This window comes from Rana temporaria, chromosome 8 (assembly GCF_905171775.1).
Source record: "Rana temporaria chromosome 8, aRanTem1.1, whole genome shotgun sequence".
In the NCBI taxonomy this organism is placed as follows: Eukaryota; Metazoa; Chordata; class Amphibia; order Anura; family Ranidae; genus Rana; species Rana temporaria.
In genome coordinates, this window is record NC_053496.1 from 183,854,624 (window position 1) to 183,874,058 (window position 19,435).

The 19,435-nt window shown below is 46.1% G+C and overlaps 1 protein-coding gene and 1 long non-coding RNA gene across 2 annotated transcripts in view; both read right to left on the minus strand.

Annotated features, from left to right (window-relative positions):
* Positions 1 to 1,284: 1,284 nt before the first annotated feature.
* LOC120909595 lies at positions 1,285 to 3,075 on the minus strand. Its single transcript, XR_005741313.1, has 3 exons — positions 2,938 to 3,075; positions 1,668 to 1,775; positions 1,285 to 1,321 (listed from the first exon to the last, which is right to left on the minus strand). It is a non-coding gene; the product is annotated as an uncharacterized LOC120909595 (long non-coding RNA).
* A 9,332-nt stretch (positions 3,076 to 12,407) lies between these two features.
* The window catches only part of LOC120909579, a 39,840-nt gene continuing 32,812 nt past the window's right edge, over positions 12,408 to 19,435 (minus strand). Inside the window, exons 4-7 of the mRNA XM_040321345.1 lie at positions 18,052 to 18,273; positions 17,756 to 17,962; positions 17,164 to 17,373; positions 12,408 to 12,569 (exon numbers count right to left, since the gene is read on the minus strand). Coding sequence (XP_040177279.1) covers positions 12,423 to 12,569; positions 17,164 to 17,373; positions 17,756 to 17,962; positions 18,052 to 18,273 — 786 coding nt within the window. The 3' untranslated portion in view covers positions 12,408 to 12,422. The remainder of the gene's footprint in view (positions 12,570 to 17,163; positions 17,374 to 17,755; positions 17,963 to 18,051; positions 18,274 to 19,435) is intronic.

Here is a 19,435-nt window from a genome sequence, read left to right on the forward strand (position 1 = left end):
CGGTCTCCGAGAGCAGGCAGATTGGGGCCCCCAGAGGACCGGCGAGAGGTGCAGGCAGCCAGGGACTGCTACCAGCCCTCCTCTTCATCCCCAGCGCTGACATTGGTCTCAGAGAGCAGACAAATCGGGGGGCCACAGAGGACCGGCGAGAGGTGCAGGCAGCCAGGGACTGCTACCCGCCCGGGACAGATGCTGGAAAGAGCATGGAAGGTACTCTCACCTCCCTCTGACCCCTTTCTCTCACCCCCCACTCTCTAATCCCTCTCTCTCTGAGCCCTCGCTCACACCTCTCCTCACTGAGCCCTCTCACCTCCCCTTTCTCTCACCCTTTCTACAACATTCATTGTAGGAAACACGCTTGTGTATAAATTATAACTACCAAATATCATTCATCATCTACCTGATCAAGTCTTGTGTAGGTGTGATCCTCCTGTGTGGAATACAGAGGACGGGAACATCTCTCTGGTGGATTGCTGAAGCAGAATGTCTCCAACATGTTGGTATCAAACAAGTATTTGAGAAACTCCGAGTCCTCCATCACTCCATCCTCATCCTCCTCCTCTTTAATCTCTTCTAGAACATCAGGAACACTCAAGTTTCCACTCTGAATGTAGAATGAAAAATTACATCAATGGTAACAATGCAGATAATGTACAGATCCTAATGATACTATCAGTGATTGTTCCTCATCTACCTGATGATGGTGGGGGATGGTGTGACCTTCCTGTGTGGAATCCCGGGAATACAGAGGACGGAGACATCTCTCTGGTGGGTTCCTGGTATTAGGTGGCTCCATCATATCCTTGTGTCCATATGAAGGTTCCTCCACCACACCATCCTCCTCATCCTCCTCTTCATTAATACCAATAGTATTATCCATGAGGTTTGCACTCTGAATATATAATACAACATTCATTGTAACACATATGCTTGTATAATAATCATAACTACCAATAATTGTTCATCACCTACCTGATCATGTTGTACATTGTCATCCTCTTCATGTGTGTCCATCATGACATCCTTGTAGAGATCCTTGTGTCCTTCTAAATACTCCCACTCCTCCATGGAGAAATAGACAGTGACATCCTGACACCTTATAGGAACCTGACACACACAATGATACAGTCACCATCCAGACACACCCCTTGTCTGTTACTGGATAATGTCCCAGAATTCCCAGAATCCTCCTCACCTCTCCTGTCAGCAGCTCCATCATCTTCTTGGTGACTTCTAGAATCTTCTCCATGTTGCGTCTCTCGGGTTTTAGGGAGTCACATGAAATGACCACATGATCACCTGACTTCAGAATAGAAAATCTCTGTATTGGAGAACCAATAGGAATATCATGTTAGAATCCCAGAATCCTCCTCACCTCTCCGGTCAGGTCTGTGTATTATTAATAGAGATAAGAGTGATGTCATGTGACCTCCCAGAATCCTCCTCACCTCTCCGGTCAGGTCTGTGTATTATTAATAGAGATAAGAGTGATGTCATGTGACCTCCCAGAATCCTCCTCACCTCTCCGGTCAGGTCTGTGTTTTATTAATAGAGATAAGAGTGATGTCATGTGACCTCCCAGAATCCTCCTCACCTCTCTGGTCAGGTCTGTGTTTTATTAATAGAGATAGGAGTGATGTCATGTGACCTCCCAGAACCCTCCTCACCTCTCCGGTCAGCAGGCAGATGATCTCCACAGTAAGGTTTAGTATCTTTCCAGTGATGTCACTCAGATTCTCCTCCATCCTCATTCATGGGGATCTATGCAGGTTTCTCTGTAGATGAATAGTGGATAATTTTCTAGACTGTATTTTTTTCACAATATTAAGATGCAAACTCAGTTTAAGTCAATAGGTGAAGAATATTAATATCAGTTCTCTGTGGAGGACAAGGAGATCGGCACTCTCCGGTCGTGTCGGTTTCTGAAGAAGACTTCAGACGGCATCGGAGCTCATAGAGGTAAGAATTCACTTTTACAGGGAAAGCTTTTATTTGGGTTTGACGTTTGGTCAAATCTTTTTTGCTTATATTCTGTTATTTTCAGTTCAATATGTGAAATACAGAACAGGCCGGTAACTAAAGGGAACCAGGGTGAAGGGCCAGCATGACTGGCGGGACAGCTGTGGGGTGACTCAGGAGAGCACAGGAAAGTTCCCGTAGGAAGTGTAATAGGTGAAGAGGAGGGGGTGTTATTGTCATTAGTGATGGTGAGCAGTGGCCAAAGTTAATTTTGACCCCTGCAGAGGGAGGGGTCAACTCACTCGTGGGCAGCAGAGGAAGGGATAGGACATAGGTAGGGTTTTTTACCACCCACCCTCCCTGTGTGGGGTGTACGGTTGTGTGTATTGGGGTTATGTGGGCATGGGTCTCTGGTTCGTGAAGGTTGGAATGGTGGAAGAAGGTAAACAGGATATGGTGTGGGGACGGGTTGGACCTATCTCGGTATGGGTACCCTCCCTATTTGGAAATAATGGGCTACTGGTAATCAGGCTGCAGTGGCAAGAAGGTGGCAATAGTTTGTCCCTGTGCTGGTGGGATTACGGCTAGGGGCCAGGATGCCGAGGTGGTGGTGGTGCAGCCGATGCGATAGAATACCTTCCTTCACGAACCTCAGACAGAGCAGTCGTTTAAAAAGTTGGGGTTTATATATGTTATTTTGTTAATAAAGGGGCCAGATGGCCATTTATTCCAGAAGGCGTGGTGTGCTTATTTTATAAGTAAGGTAAGGCAAATAAGTTTGGGGGTTTGGTTAGGTGGAACACACGGGGAACATCAGCTATACACCAGTCATGAGAGCGATAGAAACACTTTGGGCAGATAAATAGTATATTGATTGAGACTGGGAAGACGGACAATTAAAGGGGAAAGATGGACAGAGAAATCTGGTTCCAAATAATAGACAATGATGAGAGTTATGATCAAATAATATCTTATTACCTCCTCTGCTGCCAATTCCTGTAATGTCTCCTCTCTGCTCCCTCCAATTTCACCTCACACCTTAAACTTCCTGTCTTTATCTTTACATACTTCCTGTCTCTAGCTGACATCACTTCCTGTCTTCCATAGAGACTTCCTGTCTGGGTAGATGTGAGATCACCATCTTGTGGAGCTCAGAGGAACTGCAGACTTGAGAAATGTCTCGTAGTGTGAACACGGCCTTGTGCTGTGTGTGTATGTTCTGTATATCTTTATAGATGGGTCATCTCCACTCCCACCAAGAGGGGATAGAAATGTATTGCTGCTAAGGATGAGTGGAGGGATTTTGGTTCAGTGAAGTTATTGATTTTGCGGAATTCACGTTGTAGTTAGCTATTCATTAGCTGGCAAAAGTTTCTAGAAAAGAACTCCATGATAAAAATCTTCCCATGTTGCTTTGCAAGACCTGTGACACACTTGAGTCCACCCCCAGTAACCAACCAGTAACTGTCTATTCCCCTCTCTTTATAAGCCATCTTTATCCCCTTTGTGCATTTCAACTGTTCACATCAGATCCCCCCATTACATCAGGTTCCTCAAAGCCTCCCTCTGTACATCAGGCTCCCCAGAGCTACCCCATTTACATCAAAGTCTTCAGAGTCACCCCCTTACATCGGGGTCCCCAAAATCACCCACTTTACATCAAGGTTCCCAGAGTCATCCACCTTAAACCCAGAGCCCCCCTACATCAGGGTTTCCACAGCCCCTCCAATAAATCAGGGTTTCCAGAGCCCTGCTCATTACATCGGGGCTCCAAAATGTACCCCCCTTTCATTGGGGTCTCCAGAGCCCCAACCCTACATCAGGGCCTAGGAGTCAGGCCAATAAATCAGGGCCACCAAAATACACCCCACCCCCCCAAACATCAGGGTCTCCCTCCCTACTTACTACAGGACCAAGAGTCTCCTCTTACATCAGGGTCCCCAGAGTCTTCTACTTTACGTCAAGGTCCCCATAATCATGGTTCCCAGAATCACCCCCCCCCCCCCTCCTTGCACCAGAGTTCATAGAGTCCCCCCCACATCATGATCCCCAGAGTCACTCAGGGTTTCCAAAGACCCCCTCTTTACACCAGGGTCCCCAGTCACCCCCTTTTATGAGGGTCCCCAGAGATGCCCTCTACCCCCTTTTATATCAGGGCCCCCTGAGCTATCCCATTTACATTAGAGTTTCCAGTGTCACCCCCACCACCAGGGTCCCCAAAGCTAACTCCTTACATGGGGGTCTCCAGAGCCACTGCATATATCAGGGTCCCCCCCCACCCCCTTATATCATGGTCTCCAGATCCACTCTTTTTACATCAAGGTCCCCAGAGTCACCCCCCTTTACATTAGGGTCCCCAGAGTCACCTACTTACATCAGGGACGCCATAATAACCCACTTTACAGCATTGTTCCCAGAACTCCCCTACATCATGGTCCCCAGAGTCACTCACTTAAATGAGGGTTCCCAAAGCCCCCCTCCTTACATTAGGGTCCCCAGAGTTACCCACGTTCATCATGGTCCCCAGAGTCCCCCTCCTCATATCTGGTAGCATAGAGAATGTTGTGACACTTATGGCCATCATCCGTGTTGTGTATATATAGTGTGTGTGTGTGTGTGTGTGTATATATATATATATATATATATAGCACTACCCCCGAAGGAGCTGCTGGTATGTTTTGGGTGGCATGTTACCTCTATTCTTTCGCCGTCTAGGGTACTTGATGAGAGCGGCAAGAAAGTTTAATGTCCACACGTTACGTTTCTTTTTCTCTGCTTTATTTACCAAAACGTGGTAAAAGAACGAACATAGAGGTTGAAGAGGTGGAAGGGTATAGGTAGTAGGTTCAGGTGTAAAACTTTAGTCGGAAACACTCCTGCTTCCAGTAACGTAGCTTTCGTCGCCAATCTAGCCAGAGTGGGTGTTGTGCCCCTGGATAGGCCTCTCTCACTAACCTAGCAGCCAGGGTGTCACACAGAATTTTGGTAAAGTCTCTGCCACTGACCTTCCCAAAGAGTGGAGATACGTTTGGTCCAGAATCCTCTCAACATAGGATTAAGCACCGGATCTCTTCTTGAACAAATTCTTGTCCACTCAGCCCTTCAGCAATTGCGCGTCCTTCAATGAAGTTCCAGGCCTCTCCTGAGCGTACCATCCTCGTGCTCGGTGCTCTCCAGAACAAGTGCTTCATTAGGTGGCTTCCTCCCTCTAGGACGGACAGCACAGGACCACTTTTGTAAACGTAGATCCAGTGTGACTACTGGGCCTACCTGGTAGATCACAGCTCCGGACCAACGTGGTCCTGGAGCCAGGAACACTTAAAGCGGTAGTTCCGGGTATGGTCTTCGGGACTGGGCGTTCCTATTTTGATTGACAGTCTTCTACCGCGCATGTGTCAAAGTCATTTCGAGCATGCGCAGGTTTCCACGGCGACCAGGTAAGTATACACACTCTTGGGTTTCTCGGCAGAAAAACTGCCAAGAATCTCACGACGAGAAAATAGAGAACATGTTCTCTATTTTTTTTGTCTAGATTCTGGGCAGTTTTCTTGTCTAGAATCCTGAAAGCCTCGTACACACGCTCGGTATACTCGGCAAGAAAGCTCTGCGAGCAGTTTTCTTGCTGGTTCTTGCCGAGTAAACCGAGCGTGTGTACGAGGCTTGAGGGTCTATACTGGTATGGACTGGGTAATGTGTTAGGGTCTATACTGATATGAACTGGGTAATGTGTTAGGGTCTATACTGGTATGGACTGTGTTGGGATCTATACTGGTATGAACTGGGTAATGTGTTAGGGTCTATACTGGTATGGACTGGGTAATGTGTTAGGGTCTATACTGGTATGGACTGGGTAATGTGTTAGGGTCTATACTGGTATGGACTGGGTAATGTGTTAGGGTCTATACTGGTATGGACTGGGTAATGTGGTGGGATCTGTACTTGTATGGACTGGGTAAGGTGTTCGGGTCTATACTGGTATGGACTGGGTAATGTGGTGGGATCTATACTGGTATGGACTGGGTAAGGTGTTCGGGTCTATACTGGTATGGACTGGGTAATGTGGTGGGATCTGTACTTGTATGGACTGGGTAAGGTGTTCGGGTCTATACTGGTATGGACTGGGTAATGTGTCAGGATCTATACTGGTATGGACTGGGTAAGGTGTTCGGGTCTATACTGGTATGGACTGGGTAAGGTGTTCGGGTCTATACTGGTATGGACTGGGTAAGGTGTTTGGGTCTATACTGGTATGGACTGGGTAAGGTGTTCGGGTCTATACTGGTATGGACTGGGTAAGGTGTTCGGGTCTATACTGGTATGGACTGGGTAAGGTGTTTGGGTCTATACTGGTATGGACTGGGTAAGGTGTTCGGGTCTATACTGGTATGGACTGGGTAATGCGTTAGGAAGGAAAGGATTCCATATAATTGTATTTTATTTTTTTTAATCAAAAGGTTTTTATTGCTCACAAAACAAACAGTATATTCAAACATGAATCACAGTACACTTTATCCAGACATTTGATTATCCAATAAACAATCCTTGGTTACAGCTGTCAATATATAAATTCAGATTCTGCTCGTAGTTCCCTCGTGCATAGTGTATTACGTTTTTCCCCCCCATTTCGTGCCTCAATGCCACCCTTTACCGCCTACTCCCCTCCTCCCATGCCCCTTTCCTTGTCCCTGTATGTAATCGGATATCCATCCGGAAGTCTCCCTCAGTAAAGTCTACGGGGCAGATCCACAAAGATCTGCATCGGCGCAGCGTATCTAAGATACGCTACGCTGCCGTAACTTACTTGGCATAAGTTTGAATCCTCAACAAATTTGCGCCGTAAGTTACGGTGGCGTAGTGTATTTCTCGCGGCGTAAGGGCGCGGAATTCAAATGCGGCGAGTAGCGGGCGTGTTTCATTTAAATGAAGCGCGTCCCCGCGCCGAACGAACTGCGCATGCCCCGTCCGTCAAAACTCCCAGGGTGCATTGCTCCAAATGACGTCGCAAGGACGTCACTGTTTTCGTCGTGAACGTAAATGGCGTCCAGCCCCATTCACGGACGACTTACGCAAACAACGTAAAAATTTCAAAATTAGACGCGCGAACGACGGCCATACTTAACATTGAGTACGCCACCAGATAGCAGCTTTAACTATCGGCCGGAAAAAGCCGAACGGAAACAACGTAATAGAATGTGACGGCCGCTCGTACGTTCGTGGATCGTCGGAAAAAGCTCATTTGCATACTCAACGCGGATTACGACGTGAACGCCACCCAGCGGCCGCCGGAAAATTGCATCTTAGATCCGACGGCGTACTAAGGTGTACGCCTGTCGGATCTAACCCAGATGCCTTCGTATCTTGTTTTGAGGATTCAAAACAAAGATACGACGCAGGAATTTTGAAATTACCCCGGCGTATCAGTAGATACGCCGGCGTAATTTCTTTGTGGATCTGCCCCATTATCTGTACACTTCTCAACAGTCTCATCTGTATCAGCTCCATGGGGCTTATGCCTGGTGTAGCAAGCCATGTGTCCCATAGTCCATCAAATTTCCCGGGGTTTGCCCTGTGCTCATATATATGTATTTTTCCCTTACGAGTGTTTTTCCCATATGTTGTATCCATGTTTTAACCTTTAGCGGTACAGCCGATTTCCAACTCATAAGGATGATTTTCCTGGCCTGGAACAGTGCTCTGGCAAAGGCTGATCTTGTCCCCTCCTCCGCTATCGCCCCCTCCAGAACTCCCAGCAGGCAACTTAAGGGGTCAAGAGAGACGTTGGTCTGGAACACCTGATTCAGTGTAGCCAGAACCTCCGTCCAATATCTATGGAGTTTGGGGCCAAGGCGAGTTTGGGGGCCATTCAATGGTATCAATGCCTTCATCCTCCAGAACTGGCTGAAAACTCTCCCCACATGAGGCCGGCATTGTCATGTACCAGGAGGAACCCGGGACCCACTGCACCAGCATAGGGTGTGACAATGGGTTCCGGAAACCTAATTGCAGTCAGGGTGCCATTGTGTGGCCTGTAGAGGTCTGTGCGTCCCTCCATGGATATGCCTCCCCAGACCATCACTGACCCACCACCAAACCAGTCATGCTGAACGATGTTACAGGCAGCATAATGTTCTCCACGGCTTCTCCAGACCCTTTCACGTCTGTCACATGTGCTTAGGGTGAATCTGCTCTCATCTGTGAAAAGCACAGGGTGCCAGTGGCAGACCTTCCAATTCTGGTGTTTGATGGAAAATACCAATCGAACTCCGCGGTGCCGGGCAGTGATCACAGGGTCCACTAGAGCAGTGGTCATCAACCCTGTCCTCAGGGCCCACGAACAGGCCAGGTTTGCAAGATAACTGAAATACATCACAGGTGATATCATTTGCTGCTCAGTGATTGCAGTATTCTAGTCTGCATCTCCCCAAAGTAATACATAAAATGTGGCCTGTTAGTGGGCCCTGAGAACAGGGTTGATCACCACTGCACTAGAGGATGTCGGCCCTCAGCCCACTCTCATGAAGTCTGTTTCTGATGCCGCGTACACACGATCGTTTTTTGGCATGTAAAAAACGTTGTTTTATAAAAATGTCATTTAAAATGATGGCTTGACATCATTTTTCAGGTTCTGAAAAACGACAATTTTTTTTTTCGAGCATGCTGCATTTTTTAACGACGTTTTAAACTATGTCGTTTTTCGGGTTGTACCAAATGATCGCGTGTGTGCTAAAACGACGTGAAAAACCCGTGCATGCTCAGAAGCAAGTTATGAGATGGGAGCGCTCATTCTGGTAAAACTACCGTTCGTAATGGAGTAAGCACATTTATCGCGCTGTAACAGACAGAAAAGCGCGAATCGTCTTTTACTAACAGGAAATCAGCAAAAGCAGCCCCCAAGGGTGGCGTCATCCGCATGGAACTTCCCCTTTATAGTGGTGTTGTACGTCACCGCACTTTGCAAGAGCATTTTTTTAAAACGACCGTGTGTGGGCAACGTCGTTTTAATGATAAAGTTGGAAAAAACTTCGTTTTTCGACATGCTGAAAAACAACGTTTTTTTAATCCCGAAAAACAATCGTGTGTATGCGGGATCATTGTTAAATCAGACACATTCACACCAGTGGCCTGCTGGAGGCCATTTTGTAGGGCTCTGGCAGTGCTCATCCTGTTCCTCCTTGCACAAAAGGAGCAGATACCGATCCTGCTGATAGGTTAAGGAGCTTCTATGGCCTGTCCAGCTCTCCTAGAGTAACTGCCCGTCTCCTGGAATCTCCTCCATGCTCTTGGGACACAGCAAACCTAGCAATCGCACGTATTGATGTGCAATTCTGGAGGAGTTGGACTGCCTGTGCAACCTCTATAGGGTCCAGGTATTGCCTCGTGCCACCAGTAGTGACACTGACCCTAGCCAAAATGCAAAACTAGTGAAAAACAGTCAGAAAAGATGAGTATTTTTGGGGTGTCTTTGAATTCAGCCCTCTGTAGGTTGATCGTTTTCATTTCCATCAAACGGTGTGGCATCCTTTTGTTCCCGCACTCAGTGCCGGATTACGGCTATTACCCTTTGTGAGATTTTTGATGTATACAAAGTTCTGCTTTTTGTCTATAACATTTTCCGCACCCGGGGCAGACATATGGCGTCTCGCCTGTGTGCACATTCTGATGACATGAAAGTCTGTACAGTACTTACAGTGTTTTCCCGAAAATAAGCCCTACCCCCAAAGTAAGACGTAGCGTGATTATCAGGGTGGGCTGCAATATAAGCCCTACCCTGAAAATAAGCCCTTTTACATTTCATTAAAAATCCTGTAATCCGTTTTGTAAAACTGAGGCAGTGTTTCTGTATTAAAAATCCCATGTTTACACCCACCGCTGACCCGCCGGAGGTCCTCTTCTCTCCTCCCGGCTGAAGTCTGCTGCCCCTTTTGTGCACGTAGCAGGCTGATGTCAGCTGGGATTTTGGCTATTCTCTTTCCTCCTCTCCTCCCTGCTGATGTCGGCTTCCCCTCCCTCTTCAGTTCACAGAGCAGGCTGACGTCAGAGGGGATCTTGGCTCTTCTCTTTCCTCCCCGCTGATGTCGGCTGGCCCCCCTCTTCAGTTCACGGAGCGAGCTGACGTCAGAGGGGATCTCGGCTCTTCTCTTTCCTCCCCGCTGATGTCGGCTGGCCCCCCTCTTCAGTTCACGGAGCGGGCTGACGTCAGAGGGGATCTCAGCTCTTCTCTTTCCTCCCCGCTGATGTTGGCTGCCCCCCCTCTTTAGTTCACGGAGCGGGCTGACGTCAGAGGGGATCTCGTCTCTTATGTTTTCTTCCCTCCTCCCTGCTGATCTCGCCCACCCCTCCCTCTTCAGTTCACGGAGCGGGCTGACGTCAGCGACACTCTTGGCTTGTCTTTTTCCTCCTCTCCTCAGAGATCTCAGAGAAGATGAGGGAGCTGTTATAAAAGGTACTTTATATAAAACTGTGGGCACACTGCATCATATACCAGTAAAACAGTGGGGGGGGGGGGGGGGGGGGGGGGGGCAGGAGAAGACAGAGGACATAGGATTTTTTTTTTTAAATACTTTATTGATTTATTTCATGCTTTAAAGGAGCAGGATTATTTTTAAGGGTTACAACCACTTTAAGGCTATCAGCCAGACAGACTTGAGAGTTATTGCACACGTTATGTGTATACGGTATTAATACAGTAAATAAATAAGCCCTACCCCGAAAAGAAGCCCTCGTGTGTTTTTTGTAGCCAAAATTAATATAAGACCTGGTCTTATTTTCGGGGAAACACGGTACTTGAAAAACTTTTCCCACACTCAGGACAGCAATACGGCTTCTCAACCACGTGTGATCTACGATGTACAAGTGCCGGTTTCGTTCTAAAACTTTTCCTACACTCATGACAGCATTTACGGCTTTTTTCTTGTGTGAGACCTTTGATGTACAACAAGTACTGATTTCCTCATAAAACATTTTCCACACTCAGGGCAGGAATACGGCTTCTCCCCTGTGTGATACCTTTGATGTACAACAAGCTCTGCTTTTACTTTAAAACATTTTCCACACTCAGGGCAGGAATACGGCTTCTCCCCTGTGTGAGATCTTTGATGTACAACAAGTGCTGGTTTTGATACATAACATTTTACACACTCAGGACAGGAATACAGCTTCTTCCCTGTGTGAGACCTTTGATGTAAAACAAGTGCTGATTTCCTTATAAAACTTTTTACACACTTAGGGCAGGAATACGGCTTCTCCCCTGTGTGAGATCTTTGATGTATAACAAGTTGTGATTTCCTTATAAAAGATTTTCCACACTCAGGGCAGGAATATGGCTTCTCACCAGTGTGAGTTCTCTGATGTGTGACCAGCTGTCCTTTATATTGAAAATATTTCCCGCACTCAGAACAGGTATGAAGTCCGTCCTCCCTGTGAGTTCCCTGATGTAAAGAAAGACCTATACCGGAGCAAAAACTTTTCCCACATTGAGGACGGGGAAATGTCTCCTCCCCCTGAATCCCGGCACCACCCCTCACAGTACGAGGTTGCTCAGAGTCGGAGGGATTCCGTGGTCTATCCACACTGTGAAGTCCTCCATCCATAGTGGAGCTCATTGTCTTTTCTCCTCCACAATCTCCTGTGATGTCCTCATCTTCCATTTTACAACCTGGAGATAAAGTAAGACGATCTATAAAAAAAAAAATATATATATATATATCATCAATAGATATAAGAGGGTTAGTTAACCACTTTCTGACTGCCCTATAGCACTTTTACTGCTATAGGGCAACAGCTCTGCACAGGATCATGCATATATATGTGATGCCGCACTTCCGCCTGCAGGGGGCGTGCGTAGCCTCTTCTGTTATGCTTTACAGCAGAAGCCAATCTGCGGGTACCGGGCACTCGATGTTCTCTGGCACCATGCAATCTATTCTCTTCCCCTAGTGAAAGCACCTCACACAGTACACAAAAACACTGGCTAGGCGCACAGTTAATCCTTTGATCGCCCCCCCCAATGTATAACCCCATCCCTGCCAGTGTCATTAGTACAGTGACAGTGCCTATTTTTAGCACTGATCACTATATTAGTGTCACTGGTTCTCACAAAGTGTCAACAATTTCAGATTGTACGCCGCAATATCGCAATCCTGGTATAAGTAGCTGATCGCTGCCATTAAGAGTTAAAACATTTTTTCTTTAAATTCCATAAATATATCCCAGGTCCTCCTCCCAGATGACTTCTACGTTTACAAGGCCTTGTCAGAGGAGCAGGAACCAATGGGGACAGGGAGGGGCGTGCTCTTTACACAACCACAAGCCTAGGCACTGAGTCATGTGATCTCTGATAAACAAGAGGTTCAAAGTTCAGGTTTGAAGACCCCTTAGGAATAGAACAAGTGACCATAGGCCTAGGCTTCTGGTGATATGTTAATCAGTGTGCAGTAACAGAGCAGAGATAAGAGAAGAATATATTATGGGTCACCTGTGCTGATATCTGTAGGAGTGTCCTCCTCTATGAATGTCCTCGTCATTCCAGCCTCCTCCGTATATTGCTGATCATCCCTCACATACGTCTCTTCTACTTCACCTTCAACTTTCATGTTCATCAGATCTTCACCCTAAACCAACAGAATGGCAGAAATGAGAAAGGTTTTGCATACTTTCTGTATTGAAACACAGTTAGGTTATACTGCTGCCTACTGGAGATTTAGACACCTGCAAACAGAAAAATTGCGAGTCCCCTTCTCTATTCAGTATGCATTCGTTTTGTGGAAAAGCAGTACCAGGGGCAAGAGCAAATAACACAAAGGTTTGGCACCCGTGTCCCTCAATAGACTCCAAGAATCAGATGTTATAGGAAGTACAAATCGATTATTTTTCTGATACAATCAAAACATCCAAAAACAGTCCAACAAAGTCAACTAATGGGTGGACAATATCCAGTGGTAGGTTCAAAAGTGACTGAAAACTATCGGAAAGAATAACCCCCAAATCGGAACCAGATAAGACAAAGCGCCCTGCAAGACAGGGGAATCTGCCAATGACCAATGGAAGGCCACAGAGAACCAACCTGATGCTTAGGACCGGACAGAAGAGATTACTGCCAAGGGGGATGACTCCACCTGAAGGAACACCAAGTCTCATCCAGCAAAAGACTATGAAACCAAAACCCACCAAAACTGGTGGATCTATAGAGCTACACGAGAGGAAGAAAATGTATTGATGACGTGTTCCAGACCCTCAACTTCATCTACCTGATGATGGTGAGGGATGATGTGATCTTCTTGTGTGTAATCACGGGAATACAAAGGACGGGGACATCCCTCTGGTGGGTTTCGGTTTTTAGGTGGCTTCATTAGAGTTCCTCATAAAGATCCCTGTGTCCTTCAGAAAGCTCCTTCATCACACCACACCCCTCATCCTCCTCTTTATACTCTTGTTTAACAACAATATTATATTTCCTCAAGGATTCCACTCTGAATATACAATAGGGCATTGTTGGGGAATTCTGAACCCAACAGTCAGGGCTACAACCCTAGTGGTCATGGTCTTGTTGCCCTCAGCTTTTCCAACCTTGGAGTTAATAAAGAACAATATGTGGACGTGTGAAAGGTATAGTTTGTTATGTGTAAGAGAGACTCCGGTTTATCTTGCTCTAGGGATGGGTCGAACGACCCCCTGTTTGGTTCGCACCAGAACTTTCGAACATCGCAAATGTTTGGAACAGAATAACGAACCCCATTGAAGTCTATGGGACCCAAACGTTATATTCAACACCACTACTACCCTGTCCCTGATCTCAACTCCACTACTCTGTCCCTATATCATGTCATAGAAATCAATGAGAAGAACCACAGAGCTCTGTGGAGGAACCAGGAGATCGGCACTCCCCGGTCTTGACGATTGCTGAAAAAGTCTTCAGCAGACATCAAATAGTTAAGTTAAATTCTTAACAGGGAAAAGTTTTATTTGGGATTAACGTTTCGTCAAACTTTTCTCATATTCAAGCATTTTTAGTTCAATGCGTGAAAATAGTCTAAAAGGCTGATGAATAGAGATGGGCGAATGACCCCCTGTTCAATTTGCGCCAGAACTTTCGAACAATGCAAAAGTTTGGAGCCGAACACTGAACCCCATTTAAGGCTATGGGACCCAAACTGGAAAAATCTAAAAAGTGCCAATTTTGAAAAATTATATGCAAGTAATTGGCCATACAATGGGTATGGGGGAACGGGTACCGTCCTGGGGGACATATATCAATGCAAAAAAGTTTTTAAAAAAGATAATTTTTAAATGAACAGTGATTTAATGATGCTTAAAGTGGCAGCCTAGAAGTCCTGCAGAGATTCCGCATACCAAAAAAAAATAGTCACCATCAGGGGCTTTATAGCTGCTGGTAATCCAGGACTGAATTATTTTGATAAATGTCAGACGGTCCACGGAGTCTGTGGACAGATGCCTTCTATTATAGGTAACAAAATCTCTAGCAGCACTGACTGCCCGTTCAGAATGCACGCTGGATGCAGGGCAGCCCAGCAGCTCAATTGCATACTGAGCAAGTTCTGGCCAGTGGTCTATTCTCATAACCCAGTGGATCGTTGACTGGAAAGCTCTCCATCTCTGTTTTCGGTCCTAGATACTCATTTACCATGTGATGCAGATGCTGTCGATGGGATATGGAAGCTGACAGCCCTGGGTGGCGAGGACTAAAAAGAAAATTGTGAAATGCATCACTGAGGAGGCCGCCTTTTCCAATGCTCCTCTCATGACCAACAGAAGCATCAAATCTAGATTTTCCATGACACTGTAACCTACCAGAGTCGGGAAAAGCATTAGATAAACTCCTCTTTAAGGTGTCCTCAAGAGATTTCATCTTCTGCACTCTGTGGGGACGAGATGAGTTCTGAGACTTTCCCCTTGCAAAGGAAGTCAATAAGAGTTGCCAACCAATAGTGATCCTTCTCCTTTACACCACATATTCTTGGGTCCTTTCGCAGGCTTTGAAGCATGAGGGAGCCCATGCACCAAAAATTTCCGGAGGCGTGAGAAGCAGACTCCTCAGGGTCACCGAGGACATCATCATCATCGTCTCCTCCATCCTCAATACCATTGGAGACAACTTGGCAATGAGCTGCGGATGGAGGAACATGACTGCCAATTTGTGTACTAATGTTCTCCCCTTTCTCTGTAGGCTCATGTTCCTGCCTTCCTCAACCTAAGAACCAACATCTGAATCGAGTAATGGCTGTGCATCAAGAAGCATGTGGCTGATGCTGTGTTCAAATACCTCCGCTGACTCCTCCATGCCTGATGCTGGTGCTATGACAGGAATAGCTGTGGACAAGGAGGCAGGTTTTGCCACTCTGGCAGCTGCGGTGGACTGTGTACTAGTCCCTGCTTGGGTGACGGAGGATGAGGACGGTCTAGTAAGCCAGTCCACCACCTCCTCTGCATGCTGTGGCTGGATAGCACGGGCAACGTCTGCCTCTCCTTGTTGTCCTCCCAGACATGACGGGAGGTGCTTATTAACGCAATGCAATATACTGTAGATGTGGAAATATGTACGTGGATGCACTTTCACCAATGGAAAGTGGCGTTTGGTGCACTTTAACTTAAGTACTCTCTACACAGACACACTCCACCGACACACTATAATATACTGCAGTAAAACTGCACTGACGCACTGCAATATACTATGTCAAACGTGCAGTAACGCACAGAAATATACTGCGTTAAACAGAAGATAACGCACTGCAATATATGGCATTAAAATTGCAGTAACACACTGAAATATACTGCATTAAACGACAAGTAACGCACTGAAATATACTGCATTAAACGACAAGTAACGTACTGAAATTTACTGCGTTAAACGACAACGCACTGAAATATACTGCGTTAAACGACAAGTAACGCACTGAAATATACTGCATTAAACGACAAGTAACGCACTGAAATATACTGCATTAAACGACAAGAAACGCACTGAAATATACTGCATTAAACGACAAGAAACGCACTGAAATATACTGCGTTAAACGACAAGTAACGCATTGAGATATACTGCGCTAAACTTGTAGTAACGCAATATAATACAGGCATACCCCGCTTTAAGTACACTCACTTTACATACACTCGCGAGTAAGGACATACCTGTGAGTGTATGTAAAGTGCCTTACAAGCACTGTACAGACATTTTGCAGCCGCAGTAGAAGGAGCTGAAGCTCAGAGAGCATAGCCCGCCCTGTTCCAGTGTGCCCCTGACACCCCCACTACAGCCCCTGAGACCTTAACTACAGCTCCTAACAACCCCACGACACCCCCTGACCCCCACTACACCCTATAAGTGAAAAAAGGTATTGTTTCACTTTAAGTACATTTTCGTTTTACATACATGCTCTGGTCCCATTGTGTACTTAAAAGTGGGGTATGCCTGTATACTGTTAAAACGGTCATTACATTCACACTAGACTGATATTCTACACTAACAATAGAATCAGGAATAGCACACCAACTGTCTAGTAGCACTGAACAGAGCCCTGTTCTATCGCTCTCCAAGCCGATATCACACTGAAAATGGCCGCTATTGAAAAAATACTTTTATAGTGTGGGGCGGGACTAAGACCAATAAGCAATTATTGGATAGAGTCAGCATGACTGCATCCAATCATGGCTCCGACAGTGTTCTGTGCCCCGATTGGATAAAGCTTTCATTGCTTTAACCAATCAGGGCTTTCAATGCACTGTGCGGCGGCGCAGTGCATTGTGGTCATTTGGCGAGCCGAACAAACGGTCCAACGCCCCGATAATTCGGTTGTTCGGCAAACAGTCAATGTTCGTCCCAAACTCATGCTCGGGCCCAACCGTTCGCCCATCCCTATCTTGCTCCAAGTGAGCCTGGAACGTCTGAATAATGAGACCGTTCTCTGGAAATGTGGAGTCTCGGAGGTCCAGAGGGTTAGAGAAGTGGTTTTGGCTGATATTGAGGGATGTGGTGTATGTTATTCAGCTTCTTTGCATTAATTATAAAAATTGTATAATATACATATAAACTATTTAGAACTTTCATCTTTTCACCACATACTGTATATGGGTTCCATAGACTCAAATGATATTTTCAAGCACACACTGGTCTGGATTCTTCTACAACACTCATTGTAGGAAACATGCTTGTGTATAAATCATAACTACCAAATATCATTCATCATCTACCTGATAAAGTCTTGCGTAGTTGTGATCTTCCTGTGTGGAATGTCTTGGTCTCTCTGTTGGGTCTCTGTAGTTGGATGATTCCACCATGGTGTCCTGGTGCAGATCTTTGTGTCCAATTGGAAACTCTGACTCCTCCATCACCCCATCCTCATCACCCTCCTCTTTTATCTCTTTGTTAAACTCAAATGTAGGGACACTCAGGTTTCCACTCTGAATATATAATAAGAATGACATCAATGGTAACAATGCAGATAATGTACAGATCCTAATGATACTATCAGTGATTGTTCCTCATCTACCTGATGATGGTGGGGGATAGTGTGACCCTCCTGTGTGGAATCCCGGGAATACAGAGGACGGGGACATCTCTCTGGTGGGTTTTTGTTGCTGGATGACTCCACCATGGTGTCCTGGTACAGATCTTTGTGTTCTTTTGGTAACTCCTCCATCACCCCATCCTCATCATCCTCCTCTTTTATCTCTGAATCTCTCGGGTTTCCACTCTGAATAGATAATAAAAATGACATCAATGGTAACAATGCAGATAATGTACAGATCCTAATGATACTATCAGTGATTGTTCCTCATCTACCTGATGATGGTGGGGGATGGTGTGACCTTCCTGTGTAGAATCCCGGGAACAACTCTCTGGTGGGTTTCTGGTATTACGTGGCCCCATCATGAAAACCTTATACAGATCCACGTTTCCTTCAAAAAACTCCTTCATCGCCTTATACTTCTCATCCATCCTTTTAAACTCTTCTTGAGCATCAACTTTAGGATCTCTCAGGTTCCCACTCTGAATATAGAATAAAAATGACATCAATGGTAACAATGCAGATAATGTACAGATCCTAATGATACTATCAGTGATTGTTCCTCACCTACCTGATGATGGTGGGGGATGGTGTGACCTTCCTGTGCGGAATCCCGGGAATACAGAGGACGGGGACATCTCTCTGGTGGGTTCCTGGTATTAGGTGGCCACATCATGAAAACCTTATACAGATCCACGTCTCCTTCAAAAAACTCCTTCATCGCCCCCCTATACTGTTCATCCATCTTTTTAAACTCTTGAGCATCAACTTTAGGATCTCTCGGGTTTCCACTCTGAATATAGAATAACAAATGACATCAATGGTAACAATGCAGATAATGTACAGATCCTAATGATACTATCAGTGATTGTTCCTCACCTACCCGATGATGGTGAGGGATGGTGTGACCTTCCTGTGTGGAATCCTGGGAATACAGAGGACGGGGACATCTCTCTGGTGGATTCCTGGTATTAGGTGGCTCCATCCAAATGTTCTCATAGAAATCATTGTGTCCTTCAAAACGCTCCTTCGTCACTCCATACTCCTCATCCTCCTCTTTATGCTCTTCTTTAACAACAATATTATATTTCCATTCTTATAACAAACATATTTGTGTCAATAATTGTTCCTCATCTACCTGATAAATCTTTGCATAATTGGGTACCTGGGGGTAGGGCATTTTTTCAGTGGGAACGCAGTTTTGGGACCTCCAGCACTGAACGTATGTACTGGCAAGGGGTGATGGCGTGTGCTGCTGGGTCTATGGATGCTTGCTACTGGGGATTTATTGTCACTGGGATCCATTGTCGCTGGGGGGGATCTATTGGTTTAGGGTGTCTATTGTTGCTGGTAGGGGATATTGTTGCTTGGGGGATCTTATGTCGCTGAGGCGGCAGTCATTGCTGGGAAGGGTCTATTATTGCTGGGATCTATTGACACTTGGAGTCTTTTGTTACTGGGAGGCAATCATTGCTGGGAGGGGTCTATTGTTGCTGGGATCTTTTTTTACTGGGGGATTTTGTTGCTGGGAGTGATCTACTGTTGAGAGAGAAGGGTTTCCTGATGCTGGCGGAGGTCTATTATTGCAAGGGGGGGGGGGTCTCTTGTTGCTGGCTGCAGGGGGATCTATGTTACTGCTTTCCAGGTTTTCATTAACAAATTGCTTAGTACTAGGGTTGTTCCGATACCGATACTAGTATCGGCATCGGAAACCGATACCAAGCATTTGCCCGAGTACTTGTACTCAGACAAATGCTCCCGATGCTTCACCCGATACTTGTACTGTCAGGGGTGATCAGTGCATGGGGAAGTTACAGGCACCAATCACCGCTATATAGTGTATTCCGGCGTGTATTCCCGCCGTGTATTGCTCCGTGTATCCTGCCGTGTATTGCTCCGTGTATTCCCGCCGTGTATTCCTCCGTGTATTCTGCCATGTATTCCCGCCGTGTATC